This window comes from Nyctereutes procyonoides, unplaced genomic scaffold (assembly GCF_905146905.1).
Source record: "Nyctereutes procyonoides isolate TBG_1078 unplaced genomic scaffold, NYPRO_anot_genome, whole genome shotgun sequence".
Taxonomy (NCBI): domain Eukaryota; kingdom Metazoa; phylum Chordata; class Mammalia; order Carnivora; family Canidae; genus Nyctereutes; species Nyctereutes procyonoides.
In genome coordinates, this window is record NW_026575155.1 from 6,333,984 (window position 1) to 6,350,377 (window position 16,394).

Here is a 16,394-nt window from a genome sequence, read left to right on the forward strand (position 1 = left end):
GCGGAAAAGCCCACAGCGGAAGGGAGGTTGGGGAGGCTGGGGTGTGCTGCAGAGAGGCATGGTCTTCCGGGGTCTCCGGGATGCTGAGCAGAGACTCAAAGGAGGACACCTACAGATACCTGGGGCGGCGTCCAGGTAGAGAGAAGAGCCTGGACCATCCCCGGTTGTTTAGTGTGCAGCGGAGCTCAGTGGGTCGTTCTTCGCAGCGATCTGCCGTCTGGTGCTGAGAGGTGATGGCCAGGATGTGGGGCCAGAAGCTCCCCCCATCGGAGTCACCCGATGTTATGATTAGTCAGGGCTCTCCAGAGCAACCGAACCCACAGGAGATGCGTATATGTATTTGGGGAAGAGAGACTGATGTTAAGGAATCGGCTCACACGGTGGTGGAGCCTGGCAAATCTGAAAGCTTGGGGCAGGTTGACAGTCTGGGAACTCAGGTAAGAGCTGGTGTTCAATCTTGAGTCTACGTCCTGTGGGGGTACTGGGGTACTGGGCTGCAAACAGGCAGATTTTCTGTGCTGCAGCCTGGAGGAAAATTTCTGTATTCGGAAGACCTGGCCTTTTTTTTTTTTTTTTTTTGACCCCAGCAAACTTTATTTTTGGCCCCAGGTCAGGGCTCCCAAAAGGCTTCCTAGCCAGTCATTTCAGAGTCTTCTACAGTCATTACCAAGTGGGCTTCCTCAGGAGGCCTTGCCATCCCCAACTCTTGACTTCTCCTGGTGCCACCCTCTCCTGTCACCTGGGCTCCAGTCTCCATCCAATGGCCCCAGGAATTCAAAGCATAGCTACCAGTTTGAAGGTGCCCTCAGGCTTCACAGGAACCACGTGGACAAAAGTCTTATAGAGCACAGCACCCTTGGGCAGCCTGGTAACCAGCTCCACAGCCTCTGTGTTGCTGGGACTGGGCACATAGACCTCCTTAGTGTAGCGGACCACTCCCTCCTCCAGGGCATACAGGTGCTTCTTCTTCCCAAGGCCCACATGGGCGCCTGGGTGCCAACGGAAGTGGCATTGAGTTGCAAGGATGTTGCCAGCATGAACGTAGTGACCCTCCATTTTCCTGAGGCCAAAGCGTTTGCCTGGTGACTTTCCACCCAGGTTTTTGGAGCTGCCACCTGTCTTCTTGGATGCATATCTGACGGCAAGAGACGCAGCCTGAGGGGGGCTCAGCAGGGCAAGATGGAAGCCCCTTGCTATGTGACAAGCACAGGGCTGGCAGTCCTTGCTTTCAGGCCTGCAGACACAGCCAGTTAATCAAGGATACGCCAGAGTCTTCAGAGAAGCCTTGTGAGACTCTGGAGTCTACAAGTTGAGTTCCTGAAATCAGGTTTCTGAAGTTTTAATGAGCAAAGGGAGTAGCAGCCGCCCGCATCCTCAGTGGGCCTGTCTTTGCCCTTCAGTCCTTCAACTGATTGGTTGAGGCCCACCCACACCTGGAAGGGTAGTCTGCTTTACTCAGAGGCCCCTTTAAATGTTAAATGTTAGTCCCGTCCTTAAGATATCTTCACAACCACGTCTAGACTGGTGTTTGACCAAATGACGGGACACCCTGGCCTAGCTGAGTTAAGATGTAAAATTAACCATCACGTACCCCAGTCTGCGGTGGGAAAGTGGGCCTGACCTGTATCCTCCGTATTACCAGAGGGAACAGTCAGTCCCCACGGGGAGACAGCCCAGAGAGCTGCACTGTATTCATCAGAATCTAAAACGAGCTCCGAGTGTATTAAATTGCTAGTCACATGTGGAATTGAACATTCATTTTTAAGAAGAGATTCATACAAAACCAGTGTCCTGGATCTGAAAAAATAAAAGAATGTAAAGTCACTGACCACACAGGCAAATTCTTGGGCAAGACTAGAGAGAGAACAAAAAGCTGTTCCCAAGGAATGCGTGCCACCAAGGCCCCTGGCCTGGTGTTCTGGGAAGGAAGGCCCCTCGGTGGCGGATGGTGGAGGGTCATTTGAAGGGTGGCTCTGGTGGCCCTGGTGGCCCAGAAAGACAGGCTGAGTGAAGTGCTGTCTGGATTAGCTCTGGGGGAGAGGACTCCCATTTAACAGGCTTGGGTGCCAGATGGGGCAGAGAGGTCCTTGGTGGGGGCTTCCCCTGGTGTGTCACGGCACCACCCTCTGCCCCACACCCCCCTGAGTGACCTGGGGGTTCCTGACACTCCGGTCTCCCTCTCATGTAACACCTGCATGTGTTCCGAACATCTCCCTCCCCTCTTCCTTCGGTCCAACTCCCGCATCGGCCCAGGGGACCATCGCTGGGTCATTGCGGTCTCCCTCCTCCCTGGCTTGCCGTCCCCACCCCCCACCCCAGGGTGGCCAGAGGCATTCTTCTCAAGGGCCAGAGTGATCGCTGTTCTTCTGAACATCCTGTAGTGACTCCCATATGGTCTCGTTCCCTTGGCTGCATAAGGGGCCCTTGGTGACGTGAGCTATTTCTGCAAAAAGGGAGACCCTCCTTCTTAATATTGGGGTGGGGCACCCCATGTCTCAGGCTTGCTACATCAAACTTAGCCCCAGGTGTTTGGGGAGGCAGCACTAAGTCACATCTGCTTCCGCTGTTGCTTTGGGCAGAAGAAGTCGGTCAGCCAAGCGGGCAGATCCGCACACAGGGTGAGTGATTTACGTGCCCTGGGTCGCTGCCTTTGGTTCCTGGGAAGTTGGATGGGAGTTGGGTTTAAAGGGAAACGCAATCAGCCAAAGAAAATGTTAGCAGACATCATGGCTAAAGGACAAGTTGCCATAGAGACTTTGAGGAATCCTTAGGTCAGCCAGCTGTGCTCGTGCCATGAATAGCCCTAGTGTACGCCGGGAAGGTCTGTGAATGGGAGACCGTGCCCCTTGCTTAGCGTGACACTTGGAAAGTGTCAGCCCTGGCAAAGTCACAGGGCAAAAGGAGGTTTCCTCGTCCTGGCCCCCCGGCCCCTCCCTTCCCTCACGGTCAAGGGCTTCTGTCCCTCGCCCCATTGGCTACACTTGAGGTTGGCTGTTGGCTGCATTCAGGACCCACTGCCAAACCCTGGAGAGCGCCCGGCCCTGTGCTCTACACCCGGAGAGAGGCTCACAGGGAAAAGGAGAGGGCCTGGGGAGGCCAAGGACCCTCCCTTAGTCCCTTCTTCGCTTGGCAGCCGGAGAGATATTAATAAAATAAATCTGATCAAAACGCCCACCCCCGACCCCTTAAAACCCTGCGCTTTGCCCACTGTAATTAGAATAAATCCAGTCTCCCAGGCCTCCAAACTGTGGGGCACTGCACACTCATTCATAGCCTGGAGCCTTTGCACAAGCTCTTCCTCTGGCCTGGAATGTTTTCACCCCATCAGGCCAGAACCAAGTCGGATGTCCTTCTCAGCCAGGTCTCCTGGGGCTCCCTGCCCAGCCAGGCACCTCGTCTCTGCAGTCTCAGGCGGGCCTCCTCCCCTTGTGTCTTCATGACATGGAAACCATCATTCGGTGTCTGTGGTCTGTTCCCCCAGGGGAAGGTAAGCCCTGTCTGCTGCCCGCTGGATTCCCAGCAGCTGGAGCAGGGCCTGGCCCAGAGTAGGGCCTGGATGAATCAGAGCCCCTCCTGAGGGAGGCGCCCCCATGGGCTCCTGCAGGTGGATGGTTGCCAGCCCAGAATGCGGGCCCGGTGTCGTCACAGCCTCCAACCCCTCAGGAGATGCTGGAAATCCGGATTTTTTTTTTCTTAATGTGAAATGTTCCAACTTTTTAAAACCGTGCATGAGCCAAACAAAACATGCCTACAGGCCACATCCGGTCCACAGGCTGCCAGTGTGATCTCTGCTCTAAGAACTCAGCAACATCGCTTTGAAGGAGGGGGAAAGGCTGTTTATTCTCCATCCTGGGACCTGACATGAATTTGGTAGGATGACTGTCTGGGGCCGGGGGTCAGGCCTCACTGTGGCGTCTGGAAGGTGATGTGTGTACCGTTCGTCTGGTGGATGAGCTGCAGTCTGGTGGAAGCCCATATGCTCCAGCCCTGGTGCCTCCCTGGGAACACGCGTGGAGGGGGCCACCCAGGCCCCAGTGAGGCCAGGAAGCTCCGCTGAGTGTGGCTTTAGCACTGAAAAAATCCTGAGGGAGGGCATTTCCAGTTCTTTCTGAGAGATGACAAGTAGGATCACCGTGACCGTCCAGAACCGGCACCATAAATACATTTAAGGGAAATAGGAAACCAGTGTAGCCATGGATGTTACCCATCAAGTGAGAAGCTCTTTCCTTTTTCAGGGTCTCCTCCAAGTCCTGGTGTGTGAGCTTAGAACAGTTTTTACCTAGTGGTGATTCTGAAACAGATATGTTTGATTCTGGTTTGAAATTTCACTTTATATCCAGGGTGTCTTCCAGGTCGCCAGCAAAATCCTCACAATGCTAGTCATTTCTTCACGTCTTGTGACAGGGCTATAGTGTAGTATTTAATTTACCGTTCCCTGGTGGCTGGGGGGGGGTGTCTTACTGCTTCTGACTTTCAAATATTCTAAGTGATGTGTATTATGCTTGTAGCTTTTTCTTTCCTCTGGATTGTTTCCTTGGGATAAATTCCCAGAAGTTTTATATTGAAAGAGGGCATGGGCATGTTTACAATTCTTTATATGTATCCCCAGAGTTCTTTCCAAAAACTTTTTGTACCAATTTATATGCATAAACAGCGATGTAAGCCTTTGGGTTTCCTTGCAACTCTGGCAGACGTATGTGTGATTTTTCTTAGGATCTAATTTAACAGATATAAGATGATCCTCTTACTTGCCTTCCTTTGAATATTAATGACTATGAGCATTTCCCATGCTTTTGTGGTTCTTGTATTTGCACTCTCGCCCACCATCTCTCTAACCTTCCCCCCCCCTTTTTTTTTACCCCTGGTGGGACCCTTATTTTTTCCCCCAAGTATTTTTATTTTTTTATTTATTTATTTTTTTTAAATTTTTTTTTATTTATTTATGATAGTCACACAGAGAGAGAGAGAGGCACAGAGACATAAGCAGAGGGAGAAGCAGGCTCCATGCACCGGGAGCCCGATGTGGGACTTGATCCTTGGTCTCCAGGATCGCGCCCTGGGCCAAAGGCAGGAGCCAAACCGCTGCGCCACCCAGGGATCCCTCCCCCAAGTATTTTTAGATGATGAGTAGAGCTGTTAATCCTTGACGTGCTTTTCCTGCCACCAGTCTCCCTCTCGAGAGAGATATCTAGCATATCAGTGCCCATTCACTTTGAAGGTGGAAAGTTCTACTCTGAGACGTACTTGGCATCAAGGTGCAAAGGTTAGAAAGGCGCTTCTCTTCAAGGCCTTAGACTTTAACTAACACTTTTCCTCAAGGTTCTCCCAACTGATGCCCAAAGTTCAGCTCCACATCCGCATTTTGAGGAATTCTTTGGATCTCAGAAACTCACTTTAAAAAAATATATATATTTTCTTTTTTGAGAGAGAGAAAGAACACAAGCAGGGGGGAAGGGCAGAGGGAGGAGAAGCAGGCTCCTCACTGAGCAGAGAGCCCGATGTGGGGCTTAATCCCAGGACCCTGGGATCATGCCCTGAGCCAAAGGCAGACGCTCAACCAACTGAGCCACCCAGACGCCCCAAAGAGAAGATCTTTAAAGAGATGTTTAAGGGGCACCTGGGTGGCTCAGTGGTTGAGCATCTGCCTTCGGCTCAGGGCGTGATCCCAGGGTCCTGGGATTGAGTCTCCCACTGTGCTCCCTGCAGGGAGCCTGCTTCTCCCTCTGCCCATGTCTCTGCCTCTCTCTGTGTCTCTCATGAATAAATAAATAAAATCTTTAAAATAATAAATAAATAAATAAAAATAAATAAATAAATAAATAAATGTTAAAGTTAGATTAAGGTCACATGGGTGCTAATCCAATATAACTTGTGTGCCTGTAAGAAGAGGGAGTTAGGACACACACACACAGAGGAAGACCGTGCATGGACACACGGAGAGGATGGCCATCCCCAAGCCAAGGAGAGAGGCCTCAGAAGGAACCAAGTCTGCTGACATCTGGGACTTCCAGCCTCCAGAATGGAAATACATTTCTGTTGGTTACGCTCCCAGTGGGTGGTACTTGTTACAGCAGCCCTAGCCGACTGAGACTTCGATATAACACTAAACTATGAAAAAAAAAGCTGAGACGCGCAAGAGTGATGACTAAGCCAGCTGTGAGACCAGCTTCACAAGGTGGCATCTCGCTGGCACACGAGTTCCAACACAGCTACATGTGGTGTCTTAGCTTGAGGTTGATGAGCCTTCAAAGATGCACCTGAAAGATCTTCCAGCAAGTCAGATCCATCAGACCCTATGTCTTGTCGAGGGGAAGAGAAGGGAAGGTGTGACAGTGAGTGATTATTGCTGGCCCCAAGTGAACACCAGGGCAATTGCAAGTTCACACAGAAAGGAGTGAGCCTTCCCACAGACCTGGGCATGAACTTTGGGAAGGCCCCCTGGCCGGGTGTCCACTGTGTTGTCATTTCCTGCTGCAGTTACATTTTCTGGGTGGGCTCCAGAGATCCTGCTATTTCCTTAGTAAGAGAACTAGAAAACCACCCCGTGGGCCTCAAGGTCTCGGCGAAGGCCATCCCAAGGCCAAGTGTGGGCAGGCCTCGACTTCCCAGCCAAAAAGTAAAGTGCTAGGGGTCCCCACTGCCAAGAGCAGCCTAATTATCAAAATAAACACACGTTGTGAGGATTCATTAGCTTCAGTTTCAGTGTTAAACAATAGCTAAAAAAAATAAAAATGAAATGGTTGAGTATCATGTTATCAGATGTATTGGGTGTGGAGGATGGTTTGCCAGGAAGAGAGGGTGCGCAGAAAATCAGCCTCAGGGGGAGATAATGGCTTGGAAATAAATCCTGCGAACAGTTCGGAGCTCAGTGTCAACAAGGATATGGTCGGTCAGACCTGAGTCAGACCTGAATTACCTTGGGCCCCTTCCTGAAAACACACTGTGGGTTTCACTCTGACCAAGATAAACTCTTTTGCTCCCAGGGTAATTTAAGAGTGAGAAGCACACCTCTGTAAATCACGCTCGTCACAACCTCTTGGGTCAAAGAGGGTTGTGGTCTTATAAATGAGATGGATTTCTTTTTCCTCTCTGCATTAGTCTTAAAGAATATGGTCAGGCACACGTCCTAAGAAAATATAAGGTTCCCCAGGGCACTCGTACAATTCTGGCAGGAGTGTGAATCAGGAGAACTCTTCTGGATAACACTTTGGTGGTGTGTATCAAAAGCCTTAATATTTTGGGACGCCTGGGTGGCTCCGTGGTTGAGCATCTGCCTTCAGCCCAGGGTGTGATCTCAGGGTCCTGGGATTGAGTCCCGCATTGGGCTCTCCGCAGGGAGCCTGCTTCTCCCTCAGTCTATGTCTCTGCCTCTCTGTGTGTCTCTCATGAATAAATAAATAAAAATATTTTTTTAAAAATCCTTAATATTTTGAATAGCCTTTGACAAAGCAATCTACTTCCAAGAATTCCTGTGGAAACTATCATGCTTGTTGTGTAGATATTTAGCTCTTGGCATGTTCCACATAGAACTTTTTTTTTTTAATCTATCTATCTACCTATTTATCTATTTGAGAGTAGGAGAGAATGCAACGTGGAGGGGGAGGGGCAGAGGGAGAGAGAGAGAATCTCCAGCAAACTCCCCGCTGAGCATGGGCTTGATCCCAGGACCCTGATCAGGACCTGAGCTGAAATCGAGTCCGATGCTTAAGTGACTGAGCCACTCAGGTGCCCCCCAACATAGAACTGCTTCTAATGTTTAAAACCAGAAATCCCCTGAATGATGATTGCATTGGGTTTTGTAAATAGAGCTGGTGCATCCATAAAATGGAGAATTATGCAAGTCTTTAAAATTATATTCATGTTAAAATTTGCACAGCTATGTTAAATGGGAAAAAAGTAGCATACGAAATATGTGTATGACACCATTGAGGGGGAAGGGCATTCACACAGGGAAAAGTGGCTAGAAGGAGGTTCCTTAAAGGTTAATCATTTTGAGGTGTTTTTTTTTTTCCCCGAATTTACTGGAAATTTTTATTTTTCTAGCTGTGGCTTATCTGTGCTTTTCAAGTTTTCAACTCTAAATGCGTATTTCCTTTGTAACAGAATAAACGCTAGTTATATCAGGCTTCTAAGAATAATTTCGTAATTCAGATGGCTACTTCTTCCCAATGCAGAAATCATACATCCCATTCTCAGATCTTGACTGTGAATTCTGAAGGAGTTGGGAAAAGGATTTGTGAGCCTATAGACTCTTGGGAGTGGAACTGCTGAGTCTGCAGATGAGAAATGTGCCGATTTAAAAGATGCCCATGCATGTTCCAGGGATGGTTTATACTCCCACCAGCCAAGTTCAAGGGTTTCCATTGATCCGTATCTTCTTCAACACTTGGGATTGTCAGTCTTTTAAGTTTTGCTGATCTAGAAAGTGCAAAATAATATTTTATTGTGGTCTTAATTTGTATTTCCCTCATTTGTGTATTATAGAAACAATTATATATCTTATTATAATACATATATTACATATACGATAAATAGCCTATGCCGCAGAGTCATTGGAAACACCGCATCAGTTGACGTACAAGTGCCAACAACGGCTGTCATAATGTTGTTAGGTGTTGTTATAAGTGAACCGACCTTTTTAAGGTCTCTAAAATTCTCTCCTCTGTGCTCTGCTCTTCAAGCTTTTATTTCCTTCCAGTGTGTACTATTTTTTAAAAGATTTTACTCATTCATTCATTCATTCTTCATTCATTTAGAGAGAGTGGGGGAGGGGCAGAGGAAGAGAGAGAGCATCTCCAGCAGACTCCCCGTTGAGTGCGGAGCCCCAACAAGGCTCAGTCCACGACCCTGAGATGGTGACCTGAGCCAAAACGAAGAGTCAGGTGCTCAACCCGTGGAGCCGCCCAGGCGCCCTGCCCAGTGTGTATTATTAAAATTTCCTCCAAATGGAGTTTGGTTCTCTTTCTCTCCCAGGGCCTCCCGTGCACTGACCCTAAAGGTCAGTGGCACCAGCCATTCCTTTGGGATGCAGAATAGAATCTGTCTTTGGCTGAGCATGCATAGGCAAACTCAGGCTCTCTCTCCAGGTGCCTTTTCCCCTCGTTCTCTGTGGCTTCCCCGTCCGCACCCACTGTTCCAGCTCACAGTTGACCCCCTAGACTCCGCCTAAGTGATGCTAGCCCACTTACTGTGGTGTTTCTGCCTCTCTGTCTTGCTTGCCTCTACCCAATTCATGCACTTTCCCCCGTGACCGAGTCCCTCTGCCCCATAAAGCCTGTCGTGACCACTGTGGTCCATGCCCATCACTCCCGTCTCTGACCCCAGCACCTCTTGTCCTGGCCACATACTGCTGACACTCACCCCCTGTTTCACATTGTCAGACATCAGGTCCCACATGTGGGTTTTGTCTCCAGCTCCAGCGCACCCTGCGAATCCAAGGTAGACTTCTTCTGACTTGTTTTTCCTGACAGCACATGGCACCCCTTGTGCCTCACCTCTGTACATGTTAGATTAATGTTTGCTCATTGTGATGGCATTGTGGCAGGTGCTGAAAAACATGTCCTCATGTCTCTTAGTTTATCTCATTCATTCATTCATCATTATTTTCTGGGTTTCTGCACCTGGCCAGGATGTGGGAATTAGATGACAAACAAGATGGAAAGAGTCCCTGTCCTCTTGGAGCTTCTGTTCACGTAGGGGTGATGGATTCTCAAAATAGACAAGTAGGGGTGCCTGGGTGGCTCAGTCAATTAAGCAAGCGTCTGACTCTTGATTTCAGGTCGTGATCTCAGGGTCTTAAGATCAAGCCCCACTGATCTGGCTCCATGAGCAGCATAGATCCTGCTTAAGATTTTCTCTCTTCTCCCTCTGTACCTCCCCTCCGCTCGCATGCTCTCTCCAAAGTAAACAAAAACAAACAAACAAATAAAAATATTTTAAGGAGTGGTAAGAAGCATAAAAAATAAAAATCTTCATATTTTGCCTATTCTGTACGCAGGGCTAGTTATATAATTTGCGGGGCTTGATGGAGAATGAAAATGTAGGACCCCTTGCTCAAAGATATGTGAGAATTTCCAGATGGTGACAGCAGGGCATCAGCCTAGGCTCAGGGCTGTCCTAGCACATGTCAGGAGGCCCACTCTGCCTGTATGGTACTTAGCCCATATGATAAAGCATCTTGAGTATTTTAATGAGACAGAAAATGATCCCAGAAACTATCTCCATGAGCTCTGAAATCCAGCTCAGTGTTGTTACTTACGTAAAGTAGCATAAGCTACACGGTAGCCAGATACAGATGCAACATAAAATTTCTTGTTGACGTTGCCTGCCTTTCAGACTGCTTGTCTTACTCGGCTTTGCAAGTATTATCCAGGAGGTGCTATGGGAAGCAGAGATGCAAAATCACGGTCAACAATCACCATTTCGGGAGCCCCTGTCTACCAGGAGTGAAAAAATACCTCACTGTCACCTATGCTTGTGGTAAGAAACTGCTCGAAGTTCGTTGCCTCTTTGGGAGGTGATGACCATGGGAACAAAAGGCATTTTAATGCGACAAACCAAACGATGCTACTCCTGAAACTGTGTTTGTCTTACACAGTATCCAACAGTACCTTTTAAAATCCTTTATTTCTGTGTACGGGGTTCACATTAGATAAGCAATATGAGTTCTTCGGTCAAAATTTGTCTTAAAAGGTCTTTTAGCCATCAGGTTGGCAGCAAATGGGAAGAGTAGGAAAATAATAAGCAGGGGCAGCCCAGGTGGCTCAGCGGTTTAGCACCGCCTTCGGCCCAGGGCCTGATCCTGAAGACCCGGAATCAAGTCCCGCGTCGGGCTCCCTGCATGGAGCCTGCTTCTCCCTCTGCCTCTCTCTCTCTCTTTCTCTTTCTCTATGTCTCTTCTGAATACATAAAAAAATCTTAAAAAAAAAAAAAAGAAAAGAACAAGCAAATGAGAGAAGAGTGATTTTAATCTGGGTGCTTAGGAGGCTCTGAAATTTACAGGGCGTGTTATGCAAGCTCACAGAAGTGTTGTATGGCTCCTGGTTAACCTTGCAGCCTTGGTTTGAGGCTCTAAATGACTAACTCTCTCTGCTGCCAACAACCATTTTATCTGCATATCCACAGCAGTGAGTCAACGGATCAAATGCTCCCCCGAAAACAATTAAAAATGTTACACGACAGCATGACTTGGTTCTCCCAGTGTCGTCAAACAAAAAAATGAAATGCCTGGTTCATTAGAGCCCAAGTTTAGAGAGCTACCTAAAAGTGAGTCGGCACTAATTAGTCTCTGAGGTACCGTGGATTTCTGGTTGGTGGGCCTGACATGTGGACCGTTGATATTGAAATGATCATAGGAGCAAAAGGAGAGCAAAGAGAACCGTATCCAAAAAAAAAAAAAAAAAAAAACACCCCAAAAAAACGATGTCTGTGCTGGTGGAAACCGCTCCTCCTCCCAGATATCCCCATTTTTTTCTTTTGGTAGCAGCTTGATTGAGATGTAATTCACAGGTCACCCGGTGCACCTGTTACAGCACACAAATCAAAGGTTTTAGAATTGGATTCCAGAATTTAATTTCATTCACAGGATGTGCCCCCATCACCGCAGTTAACTTAAGAACATTCTCATCATCCCCCAAATAAATCTCACGCACTTTAGCTGTCGGCATCTGTCCACTTCTACCTCCCCACCCCAGGCAACCATCAGTATGCCCTCAGGCTTTAGGATTTGCCTCTTAAACAGCTGATAGAAGTGGAATCATGCAGTATGTGGTTTTTGGGGGCCGGGGCTTCTTTACGTAGTGTTTCTGAGGTACATCCATGTTGTCTCTTGTGTCAGTACTTCCTTCCTTTTTGTGGTCTAATAATATACTGATGCACCCCCAGCCTTTTATATCCTGAGCTAAAAATGTTGTCCTCTGTGATATCAGGGCTGTAACCAGTACAACAAAGGGGGCTGCATAAATGCATTTCCAAAATAATAGCACCTATTCTGGCACTGCAGGAAGTGTGGTTTTACTTTCCTTCTTGGACTTCCTTCCTGCTCCCATGCCCAAGCAGCTCTGGGCCTCATCGAGCGTATTCTGGCTGGGGTTCCCACGAGAAGCCACACAGATCACTCTGAAGTTCTAGTAACATCCAGCCTCCCCAGCTGAGTGTTGGAGTGTAGCCTGCAAAGAGGTGAATTTCCTGGTGTTCCTGCAAGAATGAGGGGACAGCCCCTAGGGCTGGGGCTCTTTTTTTTTTTTAAGATTTTATTTATTTATTCATGAGACACACAGGGAGAGAGAGAGAGGCAGAGAGAGAGAGAGAGAGGCAGAGGGAGAAGAAAGCTCCATTCAGGGAGCCTGATGTGGGACTCGATCCTGGGTCTCCAGGATCAGGCCCTGGGCTGAAGATGATGCTAAACCGCTGAGCCACCTGGGCTGCCCTATTTTTCTTTTTAAAAAAGATTTTATTTATTTATTCATGAGAGACACAGAGAGAGGCAGAGGCACAGGCAGAGGGGAAAAGCAAGCTCCCCGTGGGGAGCCCGATGTGGAACTAGATCCCAGGACCCCAGGATCACGACCTGAGCCAAAGGCAGATGCTCAACCACTGAGCCACCCAGGTGCCCCTGGGGCTCTTCTTAGCTGAGAGAGGGTGGGATCTCAGGGCCTAGAGGTCCTGCTTCAGTTCATGCTTCTTCTCCTTCATTCATTCATTCAGCATGCTGTGGGCAGGTGCTCTGTGTCCATGTGGCATCAGTGCCAAGAATTGGGTAGTTAGGAAAAAAAAAGGCATGGTCCTTGTCCTTGGAATTATCAGTTGAGGGCGAAAGATGGATGCTAAACAAACACACAGGTAAATCTGGCAGGTAGGTCTGTGCAGTCATCGAGGCATGGAGTAGATAGAGAAGTGCAGAGCTGGTGAGGTCAAGGTGGCATGAAGTAGCACCAGAATGGCCAGGACCCAGTCTTGTGGGGTCCTGGGTGGAGGTGCAAGTGGAGGGCTTGCAGTGGAAAAATCAGCCCACCATGGTGACTGGACTTTTTTTTTTTTTTACTTTTATTTATTTATTCGTGAGAGACACAGAGAGAGGCAGAGACACAGGCAGAGAGAAAAGCAGGCTCCCTGCGGGGAGCCTGATGTAGGACTCGATCCCAGGACCCTGGTATCACAACCTGAGCTGAAGGCAGACGCTCAAACACTGAGTCACCCAGGTGCCCGAGCAGACACTTCCTAATCACCTTCTAAGTGGTTGATGTTTTAAAACTATACTCTCCTTCACCCCTGGCCAGATGGCTCTTCACTGTGTAACCTGAATCATTAAAACGCAATTTGCAATGTCTGAATATTTTCTAGGTCACCAAATGGGAATGCGGGGTTTTACATTTTTAAAAAATTTCTCCCACCCGATGTGGAAGACCGAGGATGTCAATAGTTTCTGAGTGAATCTGCCCTAGTTAGCACTCTTTGGCTGTGAGTGAAGAAACCAATTTGAGCTGGTTTAAGTCAAAAGGGTGTTAGATGGGTGGGTAACAGGTGGCAGGAAGGCCATGGAAGCCAGGACAGGACAGCAAGTCCTCAGGGAAGGGCTGACACCCGAAGCTCCAAGGTCATGGCAAACCTCTGGCATCTCTGCTCTCATGGCTCTTCTGCTTCCTTATTCTCTCTCTCTCTCTCTCTCTCTCTCTATCTCTATCTCTATCTCTATCTCTCTCTCCTGTACACAGCATCCCTGTGAGCCTGAGCTGGATGGCACCAGGCCACCCCCTCATATGTCCCATTTCTAACAATCATGGAGACGTGCAGTCTGACCATCTTAATTCCAAATTTCTACCAGAAAGATATTTAATTGGCTGGGCTGGGTCAGGTAAGCCCCCCTCTTTTTGATCTGCCCTGGCCGGAGACCATGTGACATGGCTTCCTAGAGAGGGCCCCAACCAAACCTCTACCCAAGTCAAGATGCTCCTACGTAAGAGGGTCAGGGAAGAACCACCCCATAGATGTCTACTCCAATACCCTGCTTCTAACCCTAGCAGCTGGTCCAGATTTGCTGTTCAACCCAGATTTGCTGTTCCCCTATGTCCACACAGGGAAGAGGACACCCCGCTCCAAGGGGGGGGGGGCAGAGGTGCATTAGGAACAAGTACTGAACATCAAGCTCTAGGTCCTTTTTTTTTTTTTTTAAAGATTTTACTTATTTATCCATAAGAGACAGAGAGAGGGAGAAGCAGGCTCCATGCAGGGAGCCTGACGTGGGACTCAATCCTGGGTCTCCAGGATCACGCCCTGGGCTGAAGGCGGCGCTAAAACCGCTGAGCCACCCGGGCTGCCCTGGTCCTCATTTCTATAGAAACACATGCCATCCGTCTCTAGTGTGACCCAGGCAGTGGGGCAGGGATGCCTCACCCACAGTAACCCTGATTGCGCCTTATGGTGGGGGGGGCAGAGGAAATTACAGTGGGCAGTATGATCTCTGCTTTGGGGACTTGGGGGACTAGGAGGGCTTCCTGCAGGAGGTGGCATTAGAAGCAAGTGAGACCACATGGGTGGGGGTCAGCAAAGTGAAGGCAGGGGGAGAGGAGGGCAGGTTAGGCTTTTAGCCAAGGGCGGTGGAGAGCCCTGGACAAGTGGTCTCAGGGGACATAATCAGTTTGCATTTTAAAAAAACACTCCGGGGGATCCGTGGGTGGCTCAGCAGTTTGGTGCCTGCCTTCGGCCCAGGGTGTGATCCTGGAGTCCTGGGACCGAGTCCCGCGTCGGGCTTCCTACAGGGAGCCTGCTTCTCCCTCTGCCTCTGTCTCTGCTTCTCTCTCTCTTTGTGTCTCTCATGAATAAATGAATAAAATATTTTTTAAAAAAAAGTAAAAAAGAACCTTCCTCCCTATTTTATAGAGCTTCATTTAATCCTGGCTCTCTCTCCCACCAGGTGCTTAGGCAGGGCAGAGGATTTCCGCATCTCTGCGGAGCCCTGGGGCGTGATTCAGGCTGTGGGCCTCTTGCTCTTCCCACTGCAGGCTGCACGTCTGGCAAATGTCAGACCGCTCAGCGCAGGGCACACCGACCCGGCTGGGATGCATCACTGCACTGCTCCTCTTCAGCGGTTTGCTAAATGAGGTCCCCTCTCTGTGTGTGTTCCCTCCAAGCTTAACCACGAGCCTCACTTCTTGGACATGCTGGCTTCAGACTTTCCTCCTAATAGATAAGCCAGACCAGGAAAACTCAGCTCCGCCCCTCATATCTGCAGGGAGGGCTCGTCTCCGTGTCCACAGCCGCTAGTACTCCAGGGTCACCAAGGCAGAGGCACGGCCAGCATCCCCACCCTGGTCACTCCTGAGAGGCACAGAAACACGACCTCAGCCTAGGGCCTCCCAGCTCCTCCCAGGAGAGGGGGCAGACAGGTGGGTGCCAGGATTGGCAGATGGGAAGGATGGTGGTCCCAAGATTTAGGGCCAAGGGGAACAGGTGCCAGGATTTGGGGGCAAGGGGAATGGGTGCCAGGATTTGGGGAGAAGAGGGATGTAGTAACAGAATTTGGGAGACAAGAGGGATGCGGTGCCAGGGTGTGAGGGCACTGAGATAGGAGGTGCCAGAATTAAGGACAGGCAGGATGGGGATGTGCCAGGATTTGCAGGTGCTCATGCAGTCTGGGCTCCTCCTGAAAAGGAGGGGAAGTCAAGCAGAGACATCGTGTTTGTCCCTGATATGAAGAATCCTTTGGGGCGCTACGTTCAACCTGTGGAAACTTCTTTCTTAACATCTGCACTGACCCACGCTTGGCACAGAAGATTTATATGGGGGCCGGGGGAGTAGAAAAGAAAAGAAGTCGAGGTGGGTGCCTTGCCCCAATTCAGCGAATCACCTCTGGTTTTACCTAAACAGACTCGCAGGGACAGATTTCCGAGTGGAAATCACTTTGTCATCTTTCTGATCCTCTATCCAGTTCCCGAAAGGCTGAGCGTCCCATGGACCCCACAGCATCAGGGAAAGATCGAGGCCACGTGTGCGCAAGACCAGGCGCGGAGGGGCCACGTCTTCCTAGGGGAGCGGTGCGTCTCGGAGCCTCAGTTGTCCCGTCTGCAGGAATGGGGATGCTACACAGCTTCACAGGGGCCCCGTGGACACTGCACAAAATGTCCTGTTTAAGCCTGAGCCAGGGGCCCGACGTATGGAGAGCTCCATGAATAATGGTTCGCTGGTCTTTTTACAAACGCATCTAAAAATGGAGAAAATAAAAAAATAAAAAATAAATAAAAAATAAAAATGGAGAGAGGCAGGTCTGAGGGGTGGTAGTAAATTGTGCCCCAGCCCCATCTTCAACCTTGAAACAAGGAGATGGAGGAATCTGACAGGTGCGCTGAAACCTGTTATTTTCAAGTTCTTAGAGATTCTCCCCCAAGCAGGGCCGTTTG

General features: G+C 49.3%; 2 protein-coding genes across 9 annotated transcripts in view; one reads left to right on the plus strand and one right to left on the minus strand.

The window, feature by feature from the left end:
• EVA1C (eva-1 homolog C) overlaps positions 1 to 16,394 on the plus strand; it is an 82,214-nt gene that overhangs the window by 52,749 nt on the left and 13,071 nt on the right. For 6 of the 8 annotated variants that reach the window (XM_055313380.1, XM_055313379.1, XM_055313382.1 and 3 more), the window contains one exon: positions 10,336 to 10,479. The exons of the other annotated variants lie outside the window; for them this stretch is intronic. In XM_055313380.1, coding sequence (XP_055169355.1) covers positions 10,336 to 10,479 — 144 coding nt within the window. The remainder of the gene's footprint in view (positions 1 to 10,335; positions 10,480 to 16,394) is intronic. 8 annotated transcript variants of the gene reach the window in all.
• On the minus strand, positions 577 to 1,251 carry LOC129502027 (39S ribosomal protein L27, mitochondrial-like; the record flags this gene model as incomplete). Its single annotated transcript, XM_055313388.1, has 1 exon — positions 577 to 1,251. A coding segment is annotated over one exon (477 nt), but the record flags the coding sequence as incomplete, so codon positions are not given.